The 26,442-nt window shown below is 41.3% G+C and overlaps 1 protein-coding gene across 1 annotated transcript; it reads right to left on the bottom strand.

The window, feature by feature from the left end:
* Positions 1-25,127, bottom strand: LOC140103627 (histo-blood group ABO system transferase 2-like). The gene is made up of 4 exons (XM_072126773.1): positions 24,877-25,127; positions 15,225-15,356; positions 13,536-13,664; positions 1-2,417 (listed from the first exon to the last, which is right to left on the bottom strand). Exons 1-4 carry the CDS (start codon positions 24,963-24,965, stop codon positions 1,733-1,735), a joined length of 1,035 nt encoding a protein of 344 aa, XP_071982874.1. The 5' UTR covers positions 24,966-25,127; the 3' UTR covers positions 1-1,732.
* Between the last annotated feature and the right edge of the window lie 1,315 nt (positions 25,128-26,442).

Here is a 26,442-nt window from a genome sequence, read left to right as displayed (position 1 = left end):
TTCAACATTTCGGTTGTATTATGTAAACAGCAGGGGTGGTATGTGACAGTGATCTCACGCCCACACCCCTTGCTTTACCATTTTTCTGGTCTTTGATATAAATTGTATCGCAAGACAATGCACTCACAGACACCGGGAAGAAGAAGGTGAACTCCGGCGGACCTCAGCGGGAAAGCGACACATGCAGGATCTCGGGCGCACGATCTTAGTGAATACCGCCAGACTTCATCCTCATTGGGGAATGCACAGCGGGGATTGCGACAGGACTGGGTAATTAAATGTGCGCCATGGAGTCTGAATTGGCCATATAGTGGGGTTAGTGCATTGTTGGATATTGAATGCAAACCTCTCCTGACATCTAGTGGCAGCCTCTATAAGTCGTATAACACGGTGAATAGGCATTAACCCCCTTCGCATTGCAACGTTTTTTTTTGTTAATTTTTTGCTCCTCACATTCAAATATCTATAACTTTTTTAAATTTTTTTCATGTACAGAGCTATGTGAGCTATATTTTCTGCATAACAAATTTTTAATTTTAACATTATTTATTATTCCATGTCGTGTGCTGGGAAGCTAAAAAAAATACAAATGTGGTGAAATTGGCGGAAAACTGCATTTGCGTCACTTTCTTGTGGTGTCAGTTTTTACAGCTTTCACTGTGCGTCCCAAATGATACGTCTACTTTATTCTTTGGTTCGCTACGATCCTGTTTTTGGCAAGATAAGACAACGTTTTCATTGCTACCATTTTGAGGACTGTGCGACCTTTTGATAACTTTTTATGAAATGTGATGTAAAATGGGGTAAAAGTGCAGTTTCGGAAATTTAGGTGCTATTTTCCATTATGGCGTTCACCGCTGTTTTTATATTTTGATTGGCCACTTTTGGACGCGGCAATACCCATCATGTTTGTGGTTTTTATTGTTTATTTAGTTTTATATCAGTTCTAGGGAAAGGGGGGGGTTTGAATTTTCAGGTTTTTTTTTTAAATTTTTACTATTATACTATTTTTTAGACCTTCTAAGGTACTTTAACCGTAGACAGTCTGATCATTCCTACCATATACTACAATACTATTGTATTGCAGCATATGGCATTTTTACACAATAGTCATTACAATGTGACACTGGCGCATTGTAACAAATCTGCAGAAACCATACAGCCTCGGGTCTCTGTCATGACATCACGGGGAGCAATGCTCGCAAGCAAGATGGCGCCGCCGGATTTTAACAGCCACCAGCAAAGCAATCAAAGGGATAACACCTGAGTCTAGACATTGGTTCCAACAATATTTGTGCATCGTTCTTATTAATCAACAAAAGTAACGTTTGACATTGTCTAATAGTCCCCATTGTTAGCAAATTCAGTGATACTTTGTTTTTTTTATTATCCTTGTCTTAATTTGGCTTCAAAACTGCATAGAAAAACCTGAACATGTAATTGTAACAAGTTGCGGCTTGTAATTTTTTGTGTGTATTCGTGTTGTGGGTAAAACGTTTTTGAAGATGATTTACGTGTGTTTTTTTTTTCTACAGTTGTTTTTTCACTTCGTTTTTCTGCCTGATCTGCAGATCTGTTCATCTGAAGCAAAAATCAAACCCCCATCATAAAGCAACAACATTCATGCAGAGAAGGTGTAATTGCTGGAATCCTTTTGACATGTTTTCCTTCGTGCTGTACGTCTTGAGGGTACATGGTTTGCTTTATCTGTTTATTTTTATAACATTGTATCCTAGTTCCTCACTTCTTGGTGGTTCTTGCGCACAGCTAAGAACCTCTTCCTCTTGATAAATTCTCCATTAGGTAGGTCAGTGTCCCAGATGTATTCTGGGGAAAGTATCTTGGTCGGTTTGTTGTACACTAGATACCTGTTGAGATGAGATTCCTCTTGCCACAAAGCTTCAATGTCCTTTTTCTTGTCCTCTTCTATACCCTTGTGGCATGCCATGCTGAGTTTGTATATTTCATCCACTTTTCCCCCATAGAGAGCAGCCATGTAATAGAAGTCTCCCTGCCCATGTGGGACATAGGCTGCAGAAATTGGTCTACGTTCATAAGTAAATCCCTCTGGTTCAAAAAGAAAAAGTGCCGGATGGATTGTAGCCACCAGGTCTCCAAGTATTTCCACTCCTACATGATCATTGAATACCATATCCACATCAGCACACACCAGGTAGTCAATCTCTTTGGGCATACGCTCCTTGGTGAAGACTGTTAGGGTTTCCATTCTTCTCATGGACACATCCTGCCAGCGTTGGTCAGCAGCCACATCGTGAAGCTGTAAGATACGACCTTCAGCCATTTTGGGTTTGACTACATCATTGACCTTGTCCGTGAACACATAATAAGTAACTTTATGGCCAACCATGAAGTAACGTTCTGCAGACTCAAGGAATGGCAGGAGAAAACGAATATACCTGAAAAGGAACATATTTCCACCATTACTAATGTAGGCTGTAACTTATAGGTACGTACAACAGTAAGAGAAGAGCTGAGCAGTGTGCAACTTCTAAATGCTTCCTGACTGTGGTTTTCATGCAACATTGTGGTTTTCTTCTCTTCTGATTTCCACTACAAAGCTACAGTCTGAATTGCTGCCTAAGGTATACTTACTACCTGACCTGCTGCTGCCTACAGTGATACATACTTAGCTAACGGTCTATAGGTGTAATAACGCTGTCTAAAACAGTTTACAGTTCAAAGAAAGAACCTCATCCAGATATTTTATCTCATATCTCTGTAACTTCCTTATCTATCAATTGATCTTTCCATTAATCGATCTATCTTATATCTATCATCTACTCTATATCACATATCTATCTTCTAGTAATCCCATATCTCTATCTATCTGTCTATCATATACCGATTTTGTAATGAAATGTATATATATATATATATATATATATATATATATATATATATATATTCAAAAAATGTGCATTAAGCTTCACACAGATCATTTATTACAGACCATTTGAGGGCCTCATCTCCCAGACTGGGGCACATTTACATACCCGTCCCGTAGCGATCCCCGAGGCGCATTGTCCGGCGAGGATTCGGAGCTGCCGCTATTCACTAAGATCGTGCGTCCAATTTCCTGCATCTGTCGCTTCCCCGCTCAGGTCCGCCGGAGTTCACCTTCTTCTTCCTGGTGCATGTGAGTGCATTGTCTTGCGACACAATTTTGAATGTTAAATCCCGTGCTTAGTCCGAATCAGTCAGGTTGTCCGACGGCCACGCCCCCAATTTGTGTCGCCAAAATCTGATCGCCTGCACCAAAAACCCCAGTTAAATGCGGCACAAAACTGAAAAAGTCGGGAAACCCGATGAAAATGCAGTCCGCGGACACTTAGTAAATGTGCCCCACTGAGTGCTTCCCCGTGACATTAATGGTGATATCAGACGATTACATTTTGATTCCATTTTGATTCAGCACCCGATGCCTTTCATTTAGACAATTCAAGACACCGGCTGCTGGTTGAAAATAGCATACATTTGCATACAAACGCATATGTGATCAGCCGTGGCCTGCCCCTGTGCATTTTTTTTCCATTCAAAAACGGATTCAAATCGCTATCATCTGACACCACCCTGACGTCTAGCATCCTAGTTATCTGTGATGGAGGATTCCCTTCACTACTGCCCTTTTAAAAATCATAGTCCTGCAGCGAGGCTTTGACTTTCAGCCTTATAGATGATTATGATTATGGAGCTGCGTTGCCTACGTCTGCTCAGGACTGGAGCTTACTGGAGTGTTTCTTTTTAACGCGGTTGTGCAAAACAATTGCGACATTTTCATAAAGCCACATCTGGATATTAAAAATATATTAGGCACAATACAAAATAAAAAGGGAGTGGCGAAGTTTGCTGGCAAGTGAAAAATGTTTGCGCAAATATTCAAATGCTCAAAATAAATGGCATAAATAAGACAAAAGAAAGATAAGGGACCCCCTAAATATTTTCCTCTATCATTCAAAATGTGCCAGTGTTCCGTACCTATGGTCTGGGGGTGTCATTTACAGCTAAACATGTTATCCATTTGTGGTTTGATGCTATTAAGAAATTCACTGTATGGAGGTATTATTTTGACATTTATGGTGGTGCTATTCAGCCAGTGCTTATTCATTCACAACACACCTCAGCTGCTGCAGAACCTCATAATACTCCTGTCTGCTGTTGAAGAACATCATAGTATATGCCACAGCTAATGATCTAGCTGATGAAGCTCCCACCAATGGGGTTATGGTAACCACAATGTTTTCTGAAACTACCCAGGAGAGAATAACATTAATTGATCCATATTTATTGGGCCACATTGTCATACTAGGGGCCACACCGGAAACCAGCACCCTAAATGCACCAACAACCACATTACAGCACAAAATGCCACCCCAGAAATTAAGTACCATAGTAAAGCAATAAATACAACCCCGAAAACCAAATACTGCAGACAATAATAGTAAGAGACCCCCAGAGCTGACAAATACTGGAGACCACCAGAGCAGCCAAATACTGGAGAACCCCAGAGCAGCCAAATACTGGAGAACCCCAGAGCAGACAAATACTGGAGACCCCAGAGCAGACAAATACTGGAGACCCCAGAGCAGACAAATACTGGAAACCCTAGAGCAGACAAATACTGGAGACCCCAAAGCAGACAAATACTGGAGAACCCCAGAGCAGACAAATACTGGAAACCCTAGAGCAGACAAATACTGGAGAACCCTAGAGCAGACAAATACTGGAGAACCCCAGAGCAGACAAATACTGGAGAACCCCAGAGCAGACAAATACTGGAAACCCTAGAGCAGACAAATACTGGTGAACCCCAGAGCAGACAAATACTGGAGAACCCCAGAGCAGACAAATACTGGAAACCCTAGAGCAGACAAATACTGGTGAACCCCAGAGCAGACAAATACTGGAGAACCCCAGAGCAGACAAATACTGGAGAACCCCAGAGCAGACAAATACTGGAAACCCTAGAGCAGACAAATACTGGAGACCCCAGAGCAGACAAATACTGGAGACCCCAGAGCAGAAAAAAAATATATACCCTTCTTTCCTTACTCCTCTTTTCCTCCAAGTTCCACACTGCAGTTTCTTCTCTTCTCCATAAGCCCCACTGCTGTGTCCCGTGCTGGTTTTATACAGCGGCATCTGGACCTACAGCAGGAGCAGGACAGCACCAGGGAGCAGTACAGTACAGCTGACAAGTACTTACAACTTCTCCTCTCTGGGGGTCACTCTACTCTAGGTCCTGACACTGGTGCATATACAAGTCAGGACACAGAGGGGCAGGAGGGGACCTGGGATCGGGATCAGTAATGACTTTTAGTTGAGATGAATATGTGCTGCACTTGCAAAATAGCAACCCCCGTTATGGAGGTCACCGCCGACAATAACCATTTTTATATTTTGATAGATCAGGCATGTTGGGAGGTGGTGATACCTTTCAAGTTTGTGATTTTTACTTTTTATTTAGTTTTGTATCAGTTCTAGGGAAAGGGGGGTGATTTGATTTTTTAATATTTTATAATTTTTTAATTTTTTTAACTTTTTTTTTTGTACTATTTTTTAACCCTAGATTGTCTGATCGTTACTACCATATACTAAAATATGCTCTGAGTTTTAGGGTCTCCAGTCAACTAGAAAAAAAAAAAAGGGGACAACAAGAGGAGAGCGCCTCATATAGTGCTGCTGAGAAAATGTCTCAAAATGTGAAAATGATATAAAATCTTAGGGGGAGCAGTGAAGGCAACATTGTTCCCCCTAAAGAAACATGATCACCTTAGGCTGAGACAGTGCAACAGCCTGTAAAGCCAGATCAATGAGGGCTAGGGTAGCCCCTCAGGCTCATTTGCATAATTTTAAAAGTTGGTTTTAGAAGGAAGGAGGCCATGGGAAACAAATTTAAGAAGATTACCACTGTCACAGTGCCTGGATCTATGAGTAAGTGCCCCGGGTTTATCATGTTTGATTTTGATGATAGATAAATGTAAAGTAATGCCTTGGGCAAGGTTAAAAGGTACAACTATGCTTCAAACAATGAACTTTTGGTAAAACTGCAGCAGAAAAAGACACCTCACACAGCTCCGTACCCCGAAGTATGAAAAAATTTTATCAGCATCAGAAGATGGTAAGATAATTTTTTGTAGAGAAGGTTTTAACCCCTTAACGACCTGGCCCTTTTTTTGTAACTACAGTATTTTTTGCAACTACAGTATGGCAGTATATGGGGATTTTCCACCTCATTCATTAAAATTTGCAAATCGCACATTGTAATGAATAGGTTAAAACGAGACAGCCGCGGGTCTTCGGAAGACCCAAGGCTGTCATGGTGAGCAATCGCTGCTCCCCAATGATATCACGGGGAGCGACAATCGTCACCAAGACGGCGGCACCCAATGCGCCGCCATCTTTTTGAAGCGGCCGGCAGTGATCGACGGGATAACACCCGCGATCGGTGCTAGCAAAATGCAGCAAAGACTGTGAGCCCTCTCCATGTAACCGCACCCAACACGCGCCGTACTATTACGGCACATGTCGGGAAGGGGTTAATTTTCTAAAATGTATTAAAACAAAATAAAACCTGTACAAATTTGCTATCCCTGCGATCCTATGTCCGAAACAATAAAGGTCATTTGGAGAGCACAGCGACAGCCGTGAAAACCTAGCACAAACAAAAATTATGCAAATGAGGTTTTTCACTACAAAGCTGAAAAAGTCCTCACATAGCTCTCTATGTGGAAAGCTAATAAAGTTATAGATTCCTGAAGTTCGAGAGGGAAAAACAGAAATGCAAAAACAATAGGGTTTATGTGTTTTATAGTGGAACATTTAACATATACAATAGAAGTATTGACTGAGCTTAAAAGCTTATAAAATAGTCATAAAAATGCACATAAACAGGTATCGAAAAACATGTATAGCACATATAATATATAAACCATTAATGGATAGGCAATGGAGGTCCTTGGAATGTTCTAAGACCCCAAAATTTAGACAAACAAATAATAAGATGTACTAATGAAATATAATATCTTGCTATAAGTTTAGACTACAGGGTTATCTGCTGTTCAGAACAAAGATCCATAAGCCTCATGGTTTAGAAGTTTTTTTTCCGGTGTTCACCTCCTGTAGCCTCATATCTCATTCTAGATCTAGTTTGTTTTTTCGACAGGAAACCAACTGCTGCTAATACCATCTTACAAGCAGATTATTATATTATAAAGTATCTCTGTAGAGTAGAATCCATTAGGGCTAAGTAGAATTTGGACAATATACATTATGTAACAGAACAAACATTTATTTAAAAAAAAAAAAAACATCTTAATGAAAGAAAATAATGCTAAATGGGTCTTGGGCAGGGCTGAAAAACAAGTATTATATATTGTAAAAAATATCCTGTTATTAGATAGGAAAATGTTAAAAGCTGGTCGGAAAATCAATTACTCCATATACTAAGGTATAAGCTTTGCTTTTCAGCACAAATTTTGTGGTGAAAAAGCCCCACTTGGCTTACATGGAACTATATAAAAAACATAAACTCCAGCACTCACCTCTGTCATCCTCTTCTCCACATCGGGTTTCATTGGCGCGGGCAGATACACGTCTATGCGCTTTACCTGCGCACTTACTATGATGCGGCTGGTGATGTCATAGTGTGTGCACATATGCTTGTGCTGCCGAAAGCCGAAGACCAGAAGAAGAGATGCGGGTAGAAGAGGACGCCAGAGGTGAGTACTACGTTTATTTTTTGGGGTGGCTGCTGGCGGACATTGTACTAATGGGGGGTCTCTGCTGTAAACATTTCATTAATGGGGGCTGCTGCTGGACATTTCATTTCATTAATGGGGGGCTGCTGCTGTAAACATTTTATGAATGGGGGCTGCTGCTGGACATTTAATTAAGGGGGGGCTGCTGATGGACATTTCATTAATCGGGGCTGCTGCTGGACATTTCATTAATGGGGGGCTGCTGCTGTGGACATTTAATTAATGGTGCGGTTGCTGCTGGACATTTCATTAAATGGGGGGCAGCTGTAGGATATTTTATTAATTGTGGGGGTTGTTGCTAAACATTTAATTAAAGAGTAGCGGCTGCATTTTCCACACTAGGCTTATACATGAGTCAACAAGGTTTCCCAATTTTTTTGTTGCAAAATTAGGTGGCTCGTTATACTCATGTATGTATAATGTAACCAATATCCTTTTGTACTATATATAGTCAGGAATATCCTGCCGTAGTTAGTATAATAAAAATGTTTGTTACAAATGTGGTCATGAGATTTAGACACTTTTCCACTGAAGTATCATATGATATCAGATCTTAACCCCTGGAAGCTCACCCCTCGTACATTAATGGTGAGCAGTACTGGTCCTTCTGCCTGTAGTGCGTTAATTTACGTGGAGTGATTCATCCAAACTGCTTCAGTGATCAGTGCTGGTTGCTATCAGAAGCTCAAGCAGTGAGATAAGACATCTATGATCACCATAATGAATTATTCTTGGTGTTCACAGGAAAGTTTGTTATTTTTGCTAACTTTTGCAGCTGCCTACAAGTTCTTCTTCCTGTCATATCGTTATGTGTCAGGGAGGAAGTGCTAGTGATAAAAAAACTGTGATAACACCTTCCCCCCAGTGTAATAAAACTATTAGCTTCCCATAGTAGCCTTAATTGGCAATCTGTCCTTAAGGAGAACACCTACTGTCTGACCCTAGTCAACAGCCTCTCATACAGCCAAACCAGTTCTCTACGCTGTACTGATGAGACCCAATCAGGTTGAAACAGTGGTGTCTACAGTTGGGAGTCTGTTCCATCGGAAACAGATATACTGGTTTTGGCATAATCCTACATCATGTTTTTAGACTTCTTGTAGGTCATACTCGATGTTTAGGGGGCTGCTTTTCAAGGTAGCAAAAGCAGGTATTGTTTTCCATTTAATGCCTTGGAAAACATATTTGCATGCTTCCCAGAATTCCCTAGTGGAGCATCTATGGCTTAAAGTCTCCACACGCCTTTAAGGTGGCCTCAATTGGCAATTTTATAACAATGCAAAAGGAAAGAAAAAGTCCCTAATGTCGGGCACCAGGGGTAGTGGACCCATTGGACCACCGCAGACAATGACGTAAGCCGACACCTGGGAGCAGAGTCTAAGTGGTATCTGGTTTTCACCAGAGCCCGCTGCAAAGTGGGTTGGACTTGCTGCAGCGTGGTACCACCAGGTTATTCCATAGGTGTGACTTTGTCCACGGTGACGGCCAAGGCAAAGTACAAAGTTGTGTAGCAGAATCGTAGTCAGGGACAGGAAGGAGATCAGGATGGAAGGAGTTCGGGATGCGCATGGTGGGAGGAAGGTGCAGCTTATAGGCCACAGGATTGATGCGCTTCAGCACCTCGATAGGACCCAGGAAACATGGACCAAGTTTATAGCTAGGGATCTTCAGCCAGATATACTTGGAAGAAAGCCACACTTTGTCACCTGGAGAGAAGATGGGAGGAGGCCTGCATGTCTTGTCGGCGTGGGTCTTGGTTCGGAACGAACATCAGAAGACACAGGAAGAGGAGGGCATGGGTGCTGTCCATAGGCAATGAACAATGGAGCAGAACCAGCAGATTCTGCGTCCAGGGAATTGTAAGAAAGCTCCGCCCACGGCAAGAGAGTGAACCAGTCATCCTGACGGGCAGAGACAAAATGGCGGAGATAGCAGCCCAGAGTCTGATTAACTCTTTCCACTTGGCCACTAGTCTGTGGATGGTACGCAGAGGAAAACAAATTGAACCCCCGGTATGAAACCATGTACTGAGGAAGTCCATGAAGCCTGAAGATGTGAAGGACGAACAGACTGGCAAGGCATAGAGCAGACGGCAGACCTGACAGAGGAACAAAGTGGGACATTTTGGAAAACCGGTCAGTTACCACCCAGATGCAGTATTACCAAAGGAAGGCAGAAGGTCCGTGCTAAAATCCATAGCCACATCAGTCCACGGGCAGCTGGATATCGGCAACGGCAGAAGAAGACCAGCAGGTTTGAGACAATGGGCACAAGAAGCGCAGGAACCCAAAAAATCTGGTACATCTTTGACCAGATCAGGCCATCTATAGGCCACGTGGGCAATGTCTCCAAGTCAGTATCCTCTTTCAAAGAGCAAGTTGGATGTAGTTCTTGCCAGTGGACCTAGGAAGGTCCACTGGAGCGGCAATAACCAGTTGCTCAGGAGGAATATTGTGCAGAGGAGGCAGTTCTTCCCCAAAAACATCAAAGGCACCAAAGAGGGCATCAGCCTTGACGTCCTTTTCTGCCAGATGGAAGTGGATTAGGAAATTGAAATTGGAAAAGAAGAGTGACCAGCGAACTTGTCGTGGATTGAGCCACTGAGCAGTCTGGAGATAAAGGGCGTTCTTGTGATCTGTGTATATCCAGACAGGAAAGTGAGCTCCCTCCAGAAGATAGCGCCACACTTCTAAGGCAAGTTTTATGGCCAGTGAGTATGGCCTATGGAGTAATTCCTCTCTGCAGAGGAAAAGGTTCCAACAAGTGATATGTGGCATACAGGAGAGCAAAAAATTGGGGGGATTGTTTGGTATATGCTGATTTACAAACAAATAATAACAAAGGACCTGGGGGAAAACTGTCTGATTTCCATGTCTTGGATGTTGTAATTGTAATATGTAAAAAGGGAATACCTTTAGTCACCCTAGAACAGTAAAGCAATATTACATTGAGCAACACTATACCTCTGTATATGTACCTCTGACTTCATTATTTATCTTATCCAATGCCCATGTGGCTATTTGTACATGAGCGAAACCACACAAGATTGTCGCCTACGTATAAATCAACACAATGAGAACTGGGAAAACAGACCTACCTCACCCTGAACATTTCTTTAAAAACAATCATCTAATTGATGGAGTACAAACACATCGGAGAGGAGGTGATAGGGAAAAAGCATTAAAACGTCTTGAATAGAAATGGATATATAAATTAAATACGCTAGAACCAGAGGGACTAAATAGGGAATTTAAGATGGGTGGTGTCATTTAGGCACCCTGCCACTATATATGAATCTTTTGTCCGTAATAATAAGTGTATTTAAGTTCTTGTGCCCAGTGGCCTTTGGCTAACTGCGTTTTCTCTTGCTTTTATACTTGATGGTGACAATTGTTCGATTTTTATATACTATTGGTAACTATTATATATGTCTTTTCACAGATTTTAATGTGTGGGTGAGCTGATCAATTTCATCCCTTAAATTTGTTCCCTTTTCCTCTTAATTGGATGGATGACCTTTTTTCTAACCTAGATGGCTTTTAACCAGAGCCCGTCACAAAGCGGGTTGGACTTGCTGCTGTGTGATACCATCAGGTCGCTCCACAGACACGACTTTGTCTGCAGTGGCAGACAAGACAAAGTACAAGGTCGTGTAGCAGAATTGTAGTCGGGGACAGGCAGGAGGTCAGGACAGGCAGCACAGGATCAGAGTTAAGCACGTAGCGGGAGGTCAGTACAGACAGCACAGGATAGAAGTCAATAACGGAACCAGGGTCACAACAGGAAATTGCAACGAGGCACAAAGATCCAGCGGGGTCTGCAGGAATAGGCTGGCTCATCACGGATTCCGGGAATGGCCAGCACCAATGAATAGTGCACTGGTCCTTTAAATCTTATGGAGCCAGCATGCGCCTGACCGAACAAAAACAGGAAACAGAGTCGGACCGTTGGGGCACTGGAGCACAGAGAGGGGCACGGGTGAGCCGCAACCCGAGACGTGGGTCGTGGGAGCACCCGTGACACCTAAAATACCAGTTTTCCATTTAATCTAATAAAGTATCAGAAAACACAAAAAAATACAGACATATTTAGTATCACTGTGTCCATAACAATCTGTATAATAAATCTGCAGCATTATTGGACCTGTATGAAGAACTCTGTAAAAAGAAACAAAGAAAGAAAACAAAGAAAACTACAAAAAACTTGTGAGCTAGGGTCCCGCTACCAATTTTATTGTGCATTTTAACAAAATAAATTTTAAAATTATTGGAGCATACTACAACATCTGATAGCATATTCCTTTTACCAACATTGTTTGGGACATAGTCTCATTGGAAGGATCTGTGGTTGTGGTGCTGGACACTGACATATGGAGATCTAATACTACAGGAGAGCAATAAGAAGTATTTTGGGAGCTCTGGCTAGAGTGAAATTTAATTTTTTTCTCTAAAAGATTCCTGAACTTATATTAAGACTTTGTGGACCAGTCTTGTTCTGTGAGTAGCTCCATAGGAGCGAACTGGCACAGCGAAAAATTATTGGCTTGCACATAGTGCAGTTTGCTCTAGTTTTGATAAATGTGGGCCATTATCTACACAGCAGGGAAGCTGATAAAGCGTAAGTTATAATGATTTACCAAATTGATTCACCTTTTAAAAACAAACAGAATTCTGCTAGTATTAGGAGAGAACGCAAAGCATCATGGGGCATGAGGGCAGCTTATAACTGAGCATTAGGGCAAAGACATGAAGAGGTTGGTCTCCGCCCACTTCACTGCTGCTAAGGAAGATTTCTGACAAAGAAACATTTCTGGAATGAAAAGGACAAGAAGAAAAATATTAGCATTGCTCTCTTTGTTTTGAAAGGGGAATCACATATGACAATTTAATAAAAGTCATTATAAAACTGGAGTCACACTTTAAATTATTGGTCACCTTACTTTTAGGCATTTTGGGAAAACATGTTTCACCCATGTTTCAACACGTGGCACACATGGTTAACATTTATTTCTGGTTATAACTTCCTATTGATTGATACATATCACATCTCACTGCTCGTGGACATTTTGGCTTAATCTGACATTGCGGGTATGTTTACAATTGTGTATTTGTATGGAACAAAAAAAGATTTTATTTCATTTTAATTACTTTGCATGTCAATTGTGTCAATGGGGCACATTTACTTACCCGGGCCAGTGGCGATCCGACGAAGATTCGCGTCTGCCGCGATTCACTAAGGTCATCCACCTGATATCCAGCAGGTGTCGCTGCTGCGTCGAGGTCCGCCGGAGTTCACCTTCTTCTTCCTGGTGTATGTAAGTGCGTGATATATGACACAAATAGTTTTTTGAATCCGTCGGGTTGTCCGAGGGCCATGCCCCCTGATTTCTGTCACGTGAAAGCCGGCGCCGATGTGCCAAAGTCTAATCGCGTGCACCAAAATCCCAGGGGCAATTCGGCACAAAACGGAAATATTGCCCCAATGTCTGGCATATGCATATTGTTGTTCTTTTGTTCGTTTACTAGTGGGTTGTCTACTTTGTATGTTTTGAGTACTTCTAAAACCGATACACAGCAGATTGTATATATTAATATTATCTGTAGAAGTTCAAGACCAAAATAATAAGACAGGAAGTTCGGAAGGAACCCTCTCTAGTAACATACGTTCTGCATTATGTTATCGGCACTTATCACCCTAGTACCTGTCACACAGCTTCTGTCTTCCCTTACTATCAGCTCGTTGTCAGTGAATACTTACTTTTTGACTGCAAATACAAAGAGACCAATTCTTGTTTCATTGTGTTGATTATTTAAAACATTTATGTCATACGTTCCATCCCAGATGATCGGAGCAAGCCATGTAGAGAGGACGTTCAGAGCCATTGTTCTATTGAAGATTAATAAGTATATCAGGAATATTACACAAGACATATTGTTACAATAGATAGACAGACAATGTTAAAGGTGCACCCAAGAAAAAAATGGTGCACTTTGTCGGGGCAATGCAGGGGGCGCCAAATTCATGAAGAATGTGCGCCAGAAATCCTGAATCTGGCGCCCCCTGCACTATACCCAGGCAAACTGCACATAGTTCACACTGCACTGTTCTTATTAAATTTGCCCCAATTTATCATTTTTTTTGCACAGTCACTCCTATTGTTCCATATGACTGCTTGTACTCTGTAATGTAATATTATATTTGTATATGTCCCCTATGATTTGTAAAGTGCTGCGAAATTTGATGGCGCTATATACATAAAGATTATTATATTCTTTTAATGGCCCAAAATCTTTTCGTGCTGGTGACATAATTTTTGCTGCTAAAATTTCAGAAGAATTACAGGATTTTTACTTTATTATTTTTTGGCCTGGATCTTTACTTCCAAACAAAATTTTAAGCTTAGAAGCTGTAAAAATAGCAACAAAACTTCTTGCATTTAGCTATTTTGTGTTTTTTCTCTTTACGCCACAAGTTTTGACGTAGGATATATGTCTATATAAGGGTAACTGGCTGTTGCATTGGCTGATGTTAGCTCTTTTTTTATATATATTTTATGTTATTTTTTTTTTATTTTTTTCTTGCTGTGCCAGAAAAAAAACTTTTTTTTTTTTACACTACTTTTTTGCTATAACTGTGGTTGCTCTAGACCAGTGGTGGCGAACCTATGGCACTGGTGCCAGAGATGGCACTCGGAGGCCTCTCTGTGGACACACGGGCTGTCTCCCAGACACAGAGTTTGCCAGACATGGCATTTCCTGCAGTCTCAGGCAGTCCAAGTAGTGCCTTGCTATTTTAAAGTGACCCATCCTGTGCTGATTGGTCCTGTCCAAAGAGTGAAAAGGTGTGGCAGGGTCAGGTTGGAGCACCAAAATTCTGGTAGCAATAAGTTTGTTACTGCCTAAATTGCCATGTTGGCACTTTGGGAAAAGCTAGTGTTTTTTGCGTCTCAGTTTGGGCACTCAGTCTCTAAAAGGTTCGCCATCACTGCTCTAGACAGACCCATCAGCAGGTTCTTAGTACCAGCATCCTGGTGATCACCGGGATGCGGAGGACCCAGCACTAGCTTTATCTTCTGCACAGCACTCGATCTAGTGTTTTGCATGAAGAATATGAGAAGACAGAAGTGCTAAATGGCACTTCTGTTTTCTCCCAAGGTTCCTCTTCTGCCTGCAGCTGCCTGATCGTTTGCTTCCCAAAATCTCTAAGCAGCCTCCTAAACCCCACACCATAAATACCCAAATGGCACAGGCTTTAGGGACTGGGTCCACCTGATGCAAATCTTCAGTAGGTGGTCTGAAACCAGAGGTGAGCGGTGAGCGAGAATCAAACAAGGTTACGTTATTCTTGGCGAGCATTATACAGATTTTACGCATTGCACACCAGTTCTATTGATGGAATGACAGGTTGACCCTATAACTTCTTATATCAATGTGTACAGTAACTTACCTCTTCTTGACCGTGTTTAAAAGAAGCTTCCTTTCACAGTGCTCCAGCTCTATAGATTTCTCTACCAATCTATCGGGGAAGACAATAGGCTGTTCTTGTTTAGCCTGAAACACGCGATCTGTGTTCTGTATGCTGTGAATCAGAGACATAATTGAGGATTTTTATTAATAATAAATAATAATAACTCCTTTATTTATATAGCGCACACAGATTACGTAGCACTGCACAGACATTGCCAAACCAGTCCCTGTCCCCAATGGGGCTCACAATCTAATCACCTACCAGTATATTTTAGAGTGTGGGAGGAAACCCACCCAAACACGGAGAGAACATACAAACTCTTTGCAGATGTTGACCCTGGGACTTGAACACAGGACCCCAGCGCTGCAAGGCTGTAATGCTAACCACTGAGCCACTGTGCTGCCGATTTTTATTTTTAAATGTCATCATCCATCTTTTTTAAATGAACTTGAACAGTGTTGTAATTTTTATTAAATTGTATTCTCCCACTAACCCCTAAACTGACCTCCAAGACCACCAAGATAAAGAACCGGAGGGTAAAGGTGCTAGAGCTGCCAGGCTTAGTCTCCAGACCTAAACCCTACTGAGCATTTGTGAGGCCCCAAAACAGGAGTTGGAGAAGCGCAAGGTCTTTAACTTCCACCAGTTTCGGGATGTCATCATGGAGAGTGGAAGAGGATTCCAGTGGCTGTAATATGTTAAGCTCTAGTGAACCCAATGCCCAAGATGGTCAAGATAATGGTTGCCAAAATATTGACATGTTGGGCACAATTTGGCTGTTATGCTATTATGCCAAAGGATGTACTACTTTTTTTTTAGCTTGTTAGACATTAATGGCTGTGGGTTGAGTAATTCTGAGGGAAAACCAAATTAATGCCTCATACGCACGACCACATGAGGAGGCTGGGAAATGTGGCTAGCTCAGGGCTTCCATAGCCTTCAAATGTGCAAGATGACGCCGCGGTGAGGTATGTTACATGTAACGCGCCGCACCAGGAACATGCCAAACAGCCACCCTAAATATTATAAAGCAGGTCCGTTTTCCCGTGTGGCTGCTCACTTCCTATGGATATTTGACCCCATCGATGTCCATTGGCCAAAATGGGAGTCAAACAAGGCCCGGCCCATATTTCACGCATTGTTATAGAAGCTGGACACTGACTGCTTTGCACTGTATCTCAGTGTCATATCTTCAGTGTTAGCTCATGAAAAGAGGAAGTGTGTATAATGTGGTATAATGTGGGGGAGAAGTACAGCAGCACCTATAGATATTAAAATTAATGTATCCTGTTTTTGTGTATTTAAAGGGAACCTGTCACCAGGAGACCAATTTTAAGCAGCCCCCCCCCCCCCCCCCAGACCTTACAGAGCATAGTACATACATTGAAAAGGAGGTTTTTTTTAATAAAAAATAGGTTTTAGAGAAACAAAGATATGGTATATAGTAACTTTCATGCCATGTGCTCTGTGCTTTTTAAGTTATGCTTTCTAAAGGGTGTTGGCATAGATAAAGTTTTTCATTTTCCATACAGATAAGTTATTTACATATATGTTTCCATAATTTTTAGCAAAGCAATACATGGCCATGGGGAGGATGTCCCTTTAATAGATGTGTCCCCCTTCTATACTTGATATGGTTTATTTAGCTTTTGAGCCCTGTTCTCAAAATGTTTCCAAAGCAAGGACATGTGTATCTGGTAAAGAATCATCTATTAACTTATTGGCACATTTCATACATTTTCAACCAACCCTTTCCAGCTGCAGCACTTTTCTGTTGTTGCATTTTAGTCTTATATATCCAACCTCTCAAAAACATTTTCATTGTTAAGGAAGTGGAGGAGATAAGCTGTGACGTCATCTATTGTCAGTAGTGATGTAATGATGGGTCAGTGTTATCTATATAGAGATCATTGTACAGGGAGGAGGAGGAGATAAGCTGTGACATCATCTATTATCAGTAGTGATGTAATGATGGGTCAGTGTTATCTATATAGAGGTCATTGTACAGGGAGGGGGAGGAGAAGAGCTGTGACATCATCTATTGTCAGTATTGATGTAGTGATGGGTCAGTGTTATCTATATAGAGGACATTGTACAGGGAGGAGGAGATAAGCTGTGACATCATCTATTGTCAGTAGTGATGTAATGATGGGTCAGTGTTATCTATATAGAGGACATTGTACAGGGAGGAGATAAGCTGTGACGTCATCTATTGTCAGTAGTGATGTAATGATGGGTCAGTGTTATATATATAGAGGTCATTGTACAGGGAGGAGGAGGAGATAAGCTGTGACATCATCTATTGTCAGTAGTGATGTAATGATGGGTCAGTGTTATCTATATAGAGGTCATTGTACAGGGAGGGGGAGGAGATAAGCTGTGACATCATCTATTGTCAGTAGTGATGTAATGATGGGTCAGCGTTATCTATATAGAGGTCATTGTACAGGGAGGGGGAGGGAATAAGTTGTGACATCATCTATTGTCAGTAGTGATGTAGTGATGGGTCAGTGTTATCTATATAGAGGTCATTGTACAGGGAGGGGGAGGAGATAAGCTGTGACATCATCTATTGTCAGTAGTGATGTAATGATGGGTAAGTGTTATCTATATACAGCCCATTGTGCAGGAGGGGGAGGAGATAAGCTGTGACATCATCTATTGTCAGTAGTGATGTAATGATGGGTCAGTGTTATCTATATAGAGGTCATTGTACAGGGAGGAGGAGATAAGCTGTGACATCATCTATTATCAGTAGTGATGTAATGATGGGTCAGTGTTATCTATATAGAGGTTATTGTACAGGTAGGGGAGGGGATAAGCTGTGACATCATCTATTGTCGGTAGTGATGTAATGATGGATCAGTGTTATCTATATAGAGGTCATTGTACAGGGAGGGGAGGAGATAAGCTGTGACATCATCTATTGTCAGTAGTGATGTAATGAGTGGGTGAATGGGTGGAAGAGGATAGCATTAAACCTCTCTGCAGAGTTGCATTACTTCTGTGGCCTCTCTAAATGCAATGATTTAATAGTTTTACTTTTCACAAAATAATTTATAAAGATTGTAATAAAAAATGAAATAATTAACTGAAAAAAAAAACTATGAACACACAATGAATGGCTTTGAAAACTTGGGACTATGGTTCCTTGACATTATGAAAGGTGACTCATACAGCTCATAATAAGTTACTGATCGACTAATCAATAAATGCTAACCTAGTGTGTCTAGCTAGGTGGCATTACAATATTTACTTGGCTATTTAGCAGGAGCTTTTTATATGATCACTGCTTAGTACACTGGGCAATCCTTGAACCCAATGGAGGAGATGTATTCATTTGTCTGTCTTTAGACCAGTGCAAAGTAGAACTAAACTTTCTCCGCTTTCTCAGTTCTCTGCTGCTCCAGAATAATCATGTGTCTGGTGCTGGATGAATTTGGAGTATAAGACTGGTGAGTCCTATTTTGCACTTCCTATTGGTCCACAGCACCACAATATTGAAGTTTCTGGTATACCGGCTATTTCCTATGAGGCTACATCCCTTTTTAATGAAGTCACCTCCTTTAAAAATATGCCTAAAAATGGTCTAAAACCCTCAATATATGTGGCAAACAGCATTTATGGTGCAAATAACTTCAGTATTCTGGTGTAAACAAATGTATACATCTCCACCAACATCCACATTTTACAACTCCCTTTTATAGGTTCCTTTTTCCCTCCAGTGTGTTGTTGGGCGACTACTTTATTGGTCTTGTATACTGGGGATGTTTTTACATGCTAGTTGCTTATACTTTGAGCTATATACTCCCTCTACACCCACCGCTCTGGAGAGCCTTAAGTATAGCTGTACTGTGGCTATCAAGACCTATTGTTATATATATTTTTTAGGTCTTCACTATTCAGGCTGGAATATCATTCACACCTGTAATTTTTCTTTGAAATTCAAATCAATGAACAATACAAATATTTCTTGGAATTTACAGAAGTATTATTGATTTGTTAACATTGCAGCCACAATGTTCATTGTAATGCGTCCTATTTAATAGTATCATACAAATACAAAATGAATCATTTTATTCTTGGTCAGCTTTATAAGGTTTATCTGGTATCTATCCATCATACTCTTAATGTGCACGTGTCCCATGCATAGGCGCCATGTACTATGTACAGAGGATAAGAGAAGGGAGAGTCAAACACACTGAAATATTTATAGCCTGTGCAGCTGGTTCAGCCGCACAAAGGCCGAAATGTGGTTTTTGTAAATTAAATATATATATTGTGAGGTTTGGGGGTAACTTAGCATCAAAGGTTGAAGCTTCTAGACCTCACAGGCGACTTTTGTGGTGCTGAGCGCCAAAGTAATAGGGTAGGAGCTTGTAGCAATCCAAAAGAAAGCTTTATTCAGGTTTAAAACTATTACAGGAACAAAAGATAACAAAAATATTAGTCTCTACTTAGGGCACTACCTCACTTCTTGTACCTAGCTACTTTCTAGGTGCAAGGTTCCGTGCTCAGGTTCCTCCTGAGCACTCTGACTCTCAGCGAGCTTAAACAAACAATGTCCTTTCTGGATTCCAGTCCTCTTGGGACGGACCACATGTCTGTCTTTAACTGGTCCCAAGTCCTCCTGCTGACTGCAGGACACACAGCGCTGGCTTGCTGTGAGATCTCCCTCTGGAGTTGGCCAGGGATGGAAGTGGGACCCTGGGACATGACATGTAATGACCAGGTCCCTTTTCATTTAAGTTGACATGTACAATGTCTGTCCACATATACTCAATTGTAGCACACATCTTGTCTGGTGGTCTCATCTTCCAAGTTCCTGTCATTCTATTTTTCCTGGATCTTGGCATTTCTGTTTCTTTTTTGAGGTTTTTAGATTGAACATTAACAATGACTTCCCACCATCTTTTACTTTTGCGTGTAAAGAAACACGGTTCAGTTTCACAATTACTTTTTGTTATGGACAAAGTAACTGTGCACTTCAACTGTTTCTTCTTGAAAATTGCATCAGATTGTAAAGCACGTATTGCGCCTTTTATTTTCAAGTATGGTTTATTTTTGTACTTTGTGTATAACATGGAGACCATATCCATCACGGGGTTAGGCATTTTAAGGGCTGCGACAACATACCTCTGGTCACTCATCTTAAAGATTCTTGTCCGTCCCTTTGGAGCTACTTTGACCTTATCTGCTTTCTCTTTACTTTAACTCCATTATTTCCCACAACTGTAGGAGACGGTTTCACCTCTTCAACTGCCTATAGGTTTACATTTAATTTTGGCTTCTTAGTTTTATTATATAGCCCTTAGTTGTATGAAGGTGGAGTCTGACTTTTCAAGCCCTTGATAGGACCTGTGCTGGGATAAGAAGAGGACAACGTGCACGCCTTACTCTTGGTTGGGTAAACAGCTATCCCATTTTCCTCAGTAATAGGAGTTTTTTGTAAACTCTCATGCTGTAGATCCTCTTATCTTTGTAACATAATTTTATTTCCTCTTCCTCAATAGCGGCTGTTTTTCCTGGTTTCATTGCCATCTATATACGGCCAGCCTTCAATTCCAGCTCCGGAACTTTCTCCAGAACTTTTTTGACTTGTAAATATTTCTCCTTGTTTACTCACGTGGGCTTTCAATTTAGCAGTTTGACTTGGAAGATCTACAATTAGGACACATAAATCAGATCTGTTTTTCTCAAACTGAATCCTCATTTCCTCCATCTGATGTTCCAGGTTACTATTAGTTTTGTCAATTTTGTCATAAGCCTCAGTCTTTTTCTTCAAGGCTTCCAAGTCTGTTTCAATTTCTCCAAGTTCAAGATGTATTTCGTGCAAATTCTGAGAAAAACAGGATGACATCTCCATCATTTCTTTGTCCTTCTCTTGTTTCTATTCTTTATATCTTGAATCTCCAACTGATTTTGCAAAAATTCACTTTTAGTATGTTTAGTGCTCTCAAGCTCCTCTTCTAAGCAAATGAAGATAACACTTTCATTTTTTAATAGTGCACGGTCATCTTGGACATGCTGATCCTTTAAAATTCTGCAATTGCATCTCCAGCACTTGCTTTTACTCCATACTATGTAGAACTTTACTAGACAGAGAGCATTTCATCTCATCACACTCCTTCTTAGTGACATAGTCCATTCCAGGCAAACTCAGCACCACATTTTTACCATTACTGCAGCATGAACTTTTTATGAAGTCAAACTCTCTTGAATTTAAAATTTTCTTTATGAGATGCCTCAAATTGCAATTTACAGTCAGCCATTTCATCCTCATACACATAACTGAGTGTTTTCATCTCATCTTGAAGCTGCTGAACCATATTTCTTGCCCATTGTTAAAAGTCAGCAGAACACAATATTCACAATAGTCACAAATAGCATCACGTTTTACTGTTCACTTTGTAGTCAAAATGCATTTAACAAAACAGTCCTTCTGTTGCACTACAACAACCAGCATTTTCTTCCGTCTTTCTTCTGTCTTTCTTCTTCTGACAGACCACATGTCTGTCTCCAACTGGTCCCAAGTCCTACTGCTGACTGCAGGACACACAGCGCTGGCTTGCTGTGAGCTCTCCCTCTGGAGTTGGCCAGGGATGGAAGTGGTCAAAGTCCTTTTCAACCCTCTCCAGCGCCCTCTAGGGTCACATGAATCCTCTTATATTTTGAACCAAAAACTGGTCTTTTAAAGGGGGGCTCATATGAGAGCTTCTTCCATAGGTGTATAAAGGGAGAAGATCAGACGCTGAAAATTGGTCAGGGGGGTCTTCTTACAGAGGTGTGTTCTAAAGATGTTTCACTATATATACATATATAGTCAGGGGAGTCAGAATCACAAAATACTGCTGTCTTTCCATAACTATTCCTGCCTCGACTCGCTACAGCTGCCTGTATCTCCAAAAGACTGCCACCCCCGGCCAGCAGGAGGGAGTGCCGCCCCCGGCCAGCAGGAGGGAGTGCCGCCCCCGGCCAGCAGGAGGGAGTGCCGCCCCCGGCCAGCAGGAGGGAGTGCCGCCCCCTGCCAGCAGGAGGGAGTGCCGCCCCCAGGCAGCAGGAGGGATTCTCACTTTGCCTCCTGAATGGTGCACCACTTCACACACACTGGTGAAGTTCTTAAAGGGAACCTTTCACCAAATTTTCACAAATACAACTAGTGATAGGTTCCATTACACACTGACACCCTTCTTTTAGCTAAAAATTGTTTCCCTCACATCCCCATAAATCAACTTTATCTTATATTCCCTGGCATCAGAGGAAGTGTGTCCTGCTGGACCAGCCTCTCTCATGTACACCTTCCATTTCCTATGCTTCTCAGCATGTCATGTGATCAGGATGACATCATCGTAGGTCCTTTAGCCTCCTAACATAAGCAAATTGTACACCATGCATATAACTGATCACATGGCAGTATCATGGCATGATCACTGCATTCCTATGTGGACATCTACTCCTCCCCATTCTCCATGGAGGCTGCTGTGATTTCATGTGATCAAATACATACATGGGGTAGACTTTGCAAATGTAACCTGTTACATTTGCAGTCTACCCCATGTATGTAGACCTTAGATGATGTCACATGACATGAAGTGGACAATGATGTAACAGAGCTCTAACTCAGACCGTGTTCACACAATGAACGCGTCACATTTTTTGGCGTATTCCAAAGGCTTGAACTCAAGGTTACACTGCGTTTTAGCAAATGCAATGTAAACGCAATGTGACCTCATGTACATGTGATCAAGGCTGAAGCCTTTGGGATGATTCAAAAATGTAACGCATTGTGTGAACGCGGCCTTAATGTTCCACATAGCAGCAGTTCTGTAACACTGAGCCTTGTCAATCAGGAACTAGGACTCAAGTAGGGACATCGGACTTGCCTCAGATGAGTTAAATATAAGTTTACAAACTGATTTTCTATCATTGCAGCCATGTAAAGGAACCATTTTGGGTGCAGCCACACCTTCAGGGTGCAGTCACACGTTGGCGTTATAACTACATCGCAATTAGCTTTGAGGTGGTTTTAGGTGCAGTTTTGTCAATTTAACAGATGAAAGACATGAACTATTCAGTTCATGTCTTTCACCTTGTCTTATATTGATAAAACTGCACCATATACCACCTCAAAGCTGATTGCGATGCAGTTTTAATTAAAACGTGTGACTGCGCCCTTAATTTTTCAGATACAATTTTTTACGCCAAAAGCAGGTGTGGGTCATTATGGGTGAGAACATATTACTAAGAAGTGCTGCTCTTCTTCTATTTTCACTCCACTCCTTGTTTGGGCATCAAACTGCATCTGAAAAACTGAACGTGTGGATGCACCCTTGGGGACAAGGGCAATGTTTTTTAATAAAGTTAATTTGCATGAGAGGTTCTCTTTACAGGAAATCTACCACCACATTCAGGGATGATAGATTGTCACCAAATGCTTGCTCGTTACCTTAGGGGTGATGGGGGAGTCCCACTACCACATTCTGGCACGTCTGCTACTCCAAAATAAAGACTTAATAGCTTTATGCAAATGAGCCGGAGGGGATGACCTCTCCTGGCTCCGTCGGAATATCATTTATGCACACCCCCTCATTGATATTCCCCCACATCGCAAGTGCTGCAGACAGACGGTGATGTCACCTGACTGTCTGCTAATCTCCTCCTCTTGGCCGGACGAATTATTACACAATGCAAGAATTTGTGGTTCGTACAGCGACTATGCCACCTCCACGCCATGTGGGCATAGAGGGGCACGGCTGGCGGAGTACGTGGGCACGGGGCATTCCTGGCATGTTCCTGTATTATTTTTAAAAACCTGTGAACGTTCTTTTTTTACACAAAACTACGTCAGGTCGGACCTGGCATAGTTTTGCCTGGCGGCCGCGTCTCCCGCCGCATATGTCAAGGGGCTTTGGCGGAATGGCTGGGGGCACGGGGGTGTAGCAGGAGTGCCCTTGAATGATAAATCTCCTCCATAGGCTTCGAAAACTATAATGGCATTGAAGATTTTTGTCTATCATTGAAAAAGCAATTAAAAAGGCATATGTTACCCAATATAAAACTAACAACAACCTCAATGTCTTTGCAAAAGAACTGATAAATTGTTGACAAAACGTTGATAAAAAAATAAAAAAAGTTATGGGTCATTAAAATAGTAATATGTAAAAATGTTTTTCTTTTTTTGAAAAATTATAACATTTCTAAGTTATAGTGTATCTGTACTATCCCACAGGATACATACTTCATGTGACTGCACAGTGAAGGGGAGGGATATGAGATGTTGGGTCGCTGTAATTTACATAAGAGTTAATATATGTTAATCAATAAGCTCTTCGTACGTCAAAATGGTGCAATTTAATTCTACTCTACTTGTCTTGCATTAAAATAAGCCCAATACAGTCATAGATACATTGTCATATCAACAAAAGAAACAGTCAGGGATTCTATTAAGCGATGAACAAAAAAACTAAGGGTATAAAAATAATCAGTCATTAAGGGGTAAAAACAACAGATTCCTGTTTACAGGACCCTAGAATTTCTATAAACAGAATGCATCCAAAATATTATAAATATTATTATTATAAATTATTATAAAGTTGTAAACACGTAATAGAACACAGCAAATGTAACTTACCACAATCCTGCTAGAAAGACTATGAAGACAACCAGGGTCCATATGACGTAAGACCTGGGGGGCAGCATCTTCTTCCAAGTTCCATGCATTATTTGTGTGCTCAAGCTTCTTAGATGCAGGGAATAAAATCGTAGCACAGCTCCTCACAAGTGCAATGAGTCATTGGGATCAGCTAGACGCAGGACAAGCAGCGGCATACCGGGAGTTAATGCTCTCAGTTCATTGGCATCCCTCATATGGATTTACATAGAACTGAGTGTTAGTTGTAGAAGGGGTGGGACCTACCCTCCTCTAAGCTTCATTTACTGTACATGTAGGCGCAGACACCCATCTAACATGTTTTTGTCCCCAGTAACGCAAAAGTATTAGTAACTATTTCAGTACAAAAAGTTTCTTTTTGTTTCACTTAGTTGTTTTTTTTGTGTTTTTTTGTTTTTTTTTAATCGGGAGTTGTCATTTGGATAACATGTAACTTACTAAATAACGTTCATGAAAATATTTTGGAAGGATAGAATTTTTTTTATTTTTTGCTTTTTTAAGTTTACGTCTGTGCCCCAAGGTATCAGTTTCATCACAGTTAGGCTGCATTCACACAATGGGGCTTATTTACTAAGGGTCGCGGATCGCACTTTGGTCGGACTATTCATGGTTTTCAGGTTGTGCAGCTTGGACAGGTATATAACAGGGGTTTGCACTGGGATTGGGTCGCACAATATTGTAAATGTGCCCCAATGTGTGCCCACCCCGCCACTCTCCATGGCGATGTACGGCGCAAGGGGAAAGATAGGACATGTTCTATCTCTCTCCCGGCTACAGAACGGTAAGGTTCCGCACTGTACCGATCCCGTACGACGCCATGTGCCCATTGCTGTATATGGGGGACGTATATACGTCAGATATATATAAACCCCCCCAAATGTTCGTGTGAACATAGCCTAAGGGTGCATTCACACGTGGCAGTAAGGCATGCGTTTTCGAACAGCTGAGAAGAGGAGAAAATTACATAGTTGTTAACATTGTGCATGCATGCATTAACACGTGTGCTTTGTAAACTCACTGTTAACAGCTAATTAATCAGGCTGTTCTCAGCTGCTCTGATGCATTGGGAAACGCATGCGTTACTGCCATATGTAAAAGCACCCTCAAGTTTTTGATTTTCCTTTTTTTTCCAAATGAGAGAGTGGGAGGGAAGAGGAAGTTACAAAAAGAAAGGCCAGTAGGGGTAACAACGTGGAGGAGGGGACAATGTTACAATAGTCATAACAAGTCTTACATTAGTTTATAAATTAGACTCCTGCTGATAAAATACAATAATACAATATATATTTTACATTCTTCAATAAAAGTAAATTATATGTTCTCTAATGTATGTGAGGACGTGTTGAGAGTGTTGCGTCGTCACTGAATCATGGAGTTCTTATTAGTTCTACTCATCCTTCCCATGTGTCTTTGTGCCTGTATGTTTGAGGATTTTTTTCCCAGAAATATTTTTCAATAGATTGTATGTATGGAGATTACTCTGTGGACCTACTCTTATTCTGGAGGAGGGTTGGTGTCTATCCATTT

This window comes from Engystomops pustulosus, chromosome 10, assembly GCF_040894005.1.
Source record: "Engystomops pustulosus chromosome 10, aEngPut4.maternal, whole genome shotgun sequence".
In the NCBI taxonomy this organism is placed as follows: domain Eukaryota; kingdom Metazoa; phylum Chordata; class Amphibia; order Anura; family Leptodactylidae; genus Engystomops; species Engystomops pustulosus.
This window is presented reverse-complemented; position numbering and strand designations above follow the sequence as displayed.

Coding starts and splice junctions, on each gene's coding strand:
- LOC140103627 (XM_072126773.1), bottom strand. CDS start 24,965: ATGCATGGAACTTGGAAGAAGATGCTGCCCCCCAGGTCTTACGTCATA. Junction 13,665..15,224: donor TTAAACACGGTCAAGAAGAG/GTAAGTTACTGT, acceptor AATCTTCAATAG/AACAATGGCTCTGAACGTCC. Junction 2,418..13,535: donor TTTGTATTTGCAGTCAAAAA/GTAAGTATTCAC, acceptor GTTCCTTTTCAG/GTATATTCGTTTTCTCCTGC.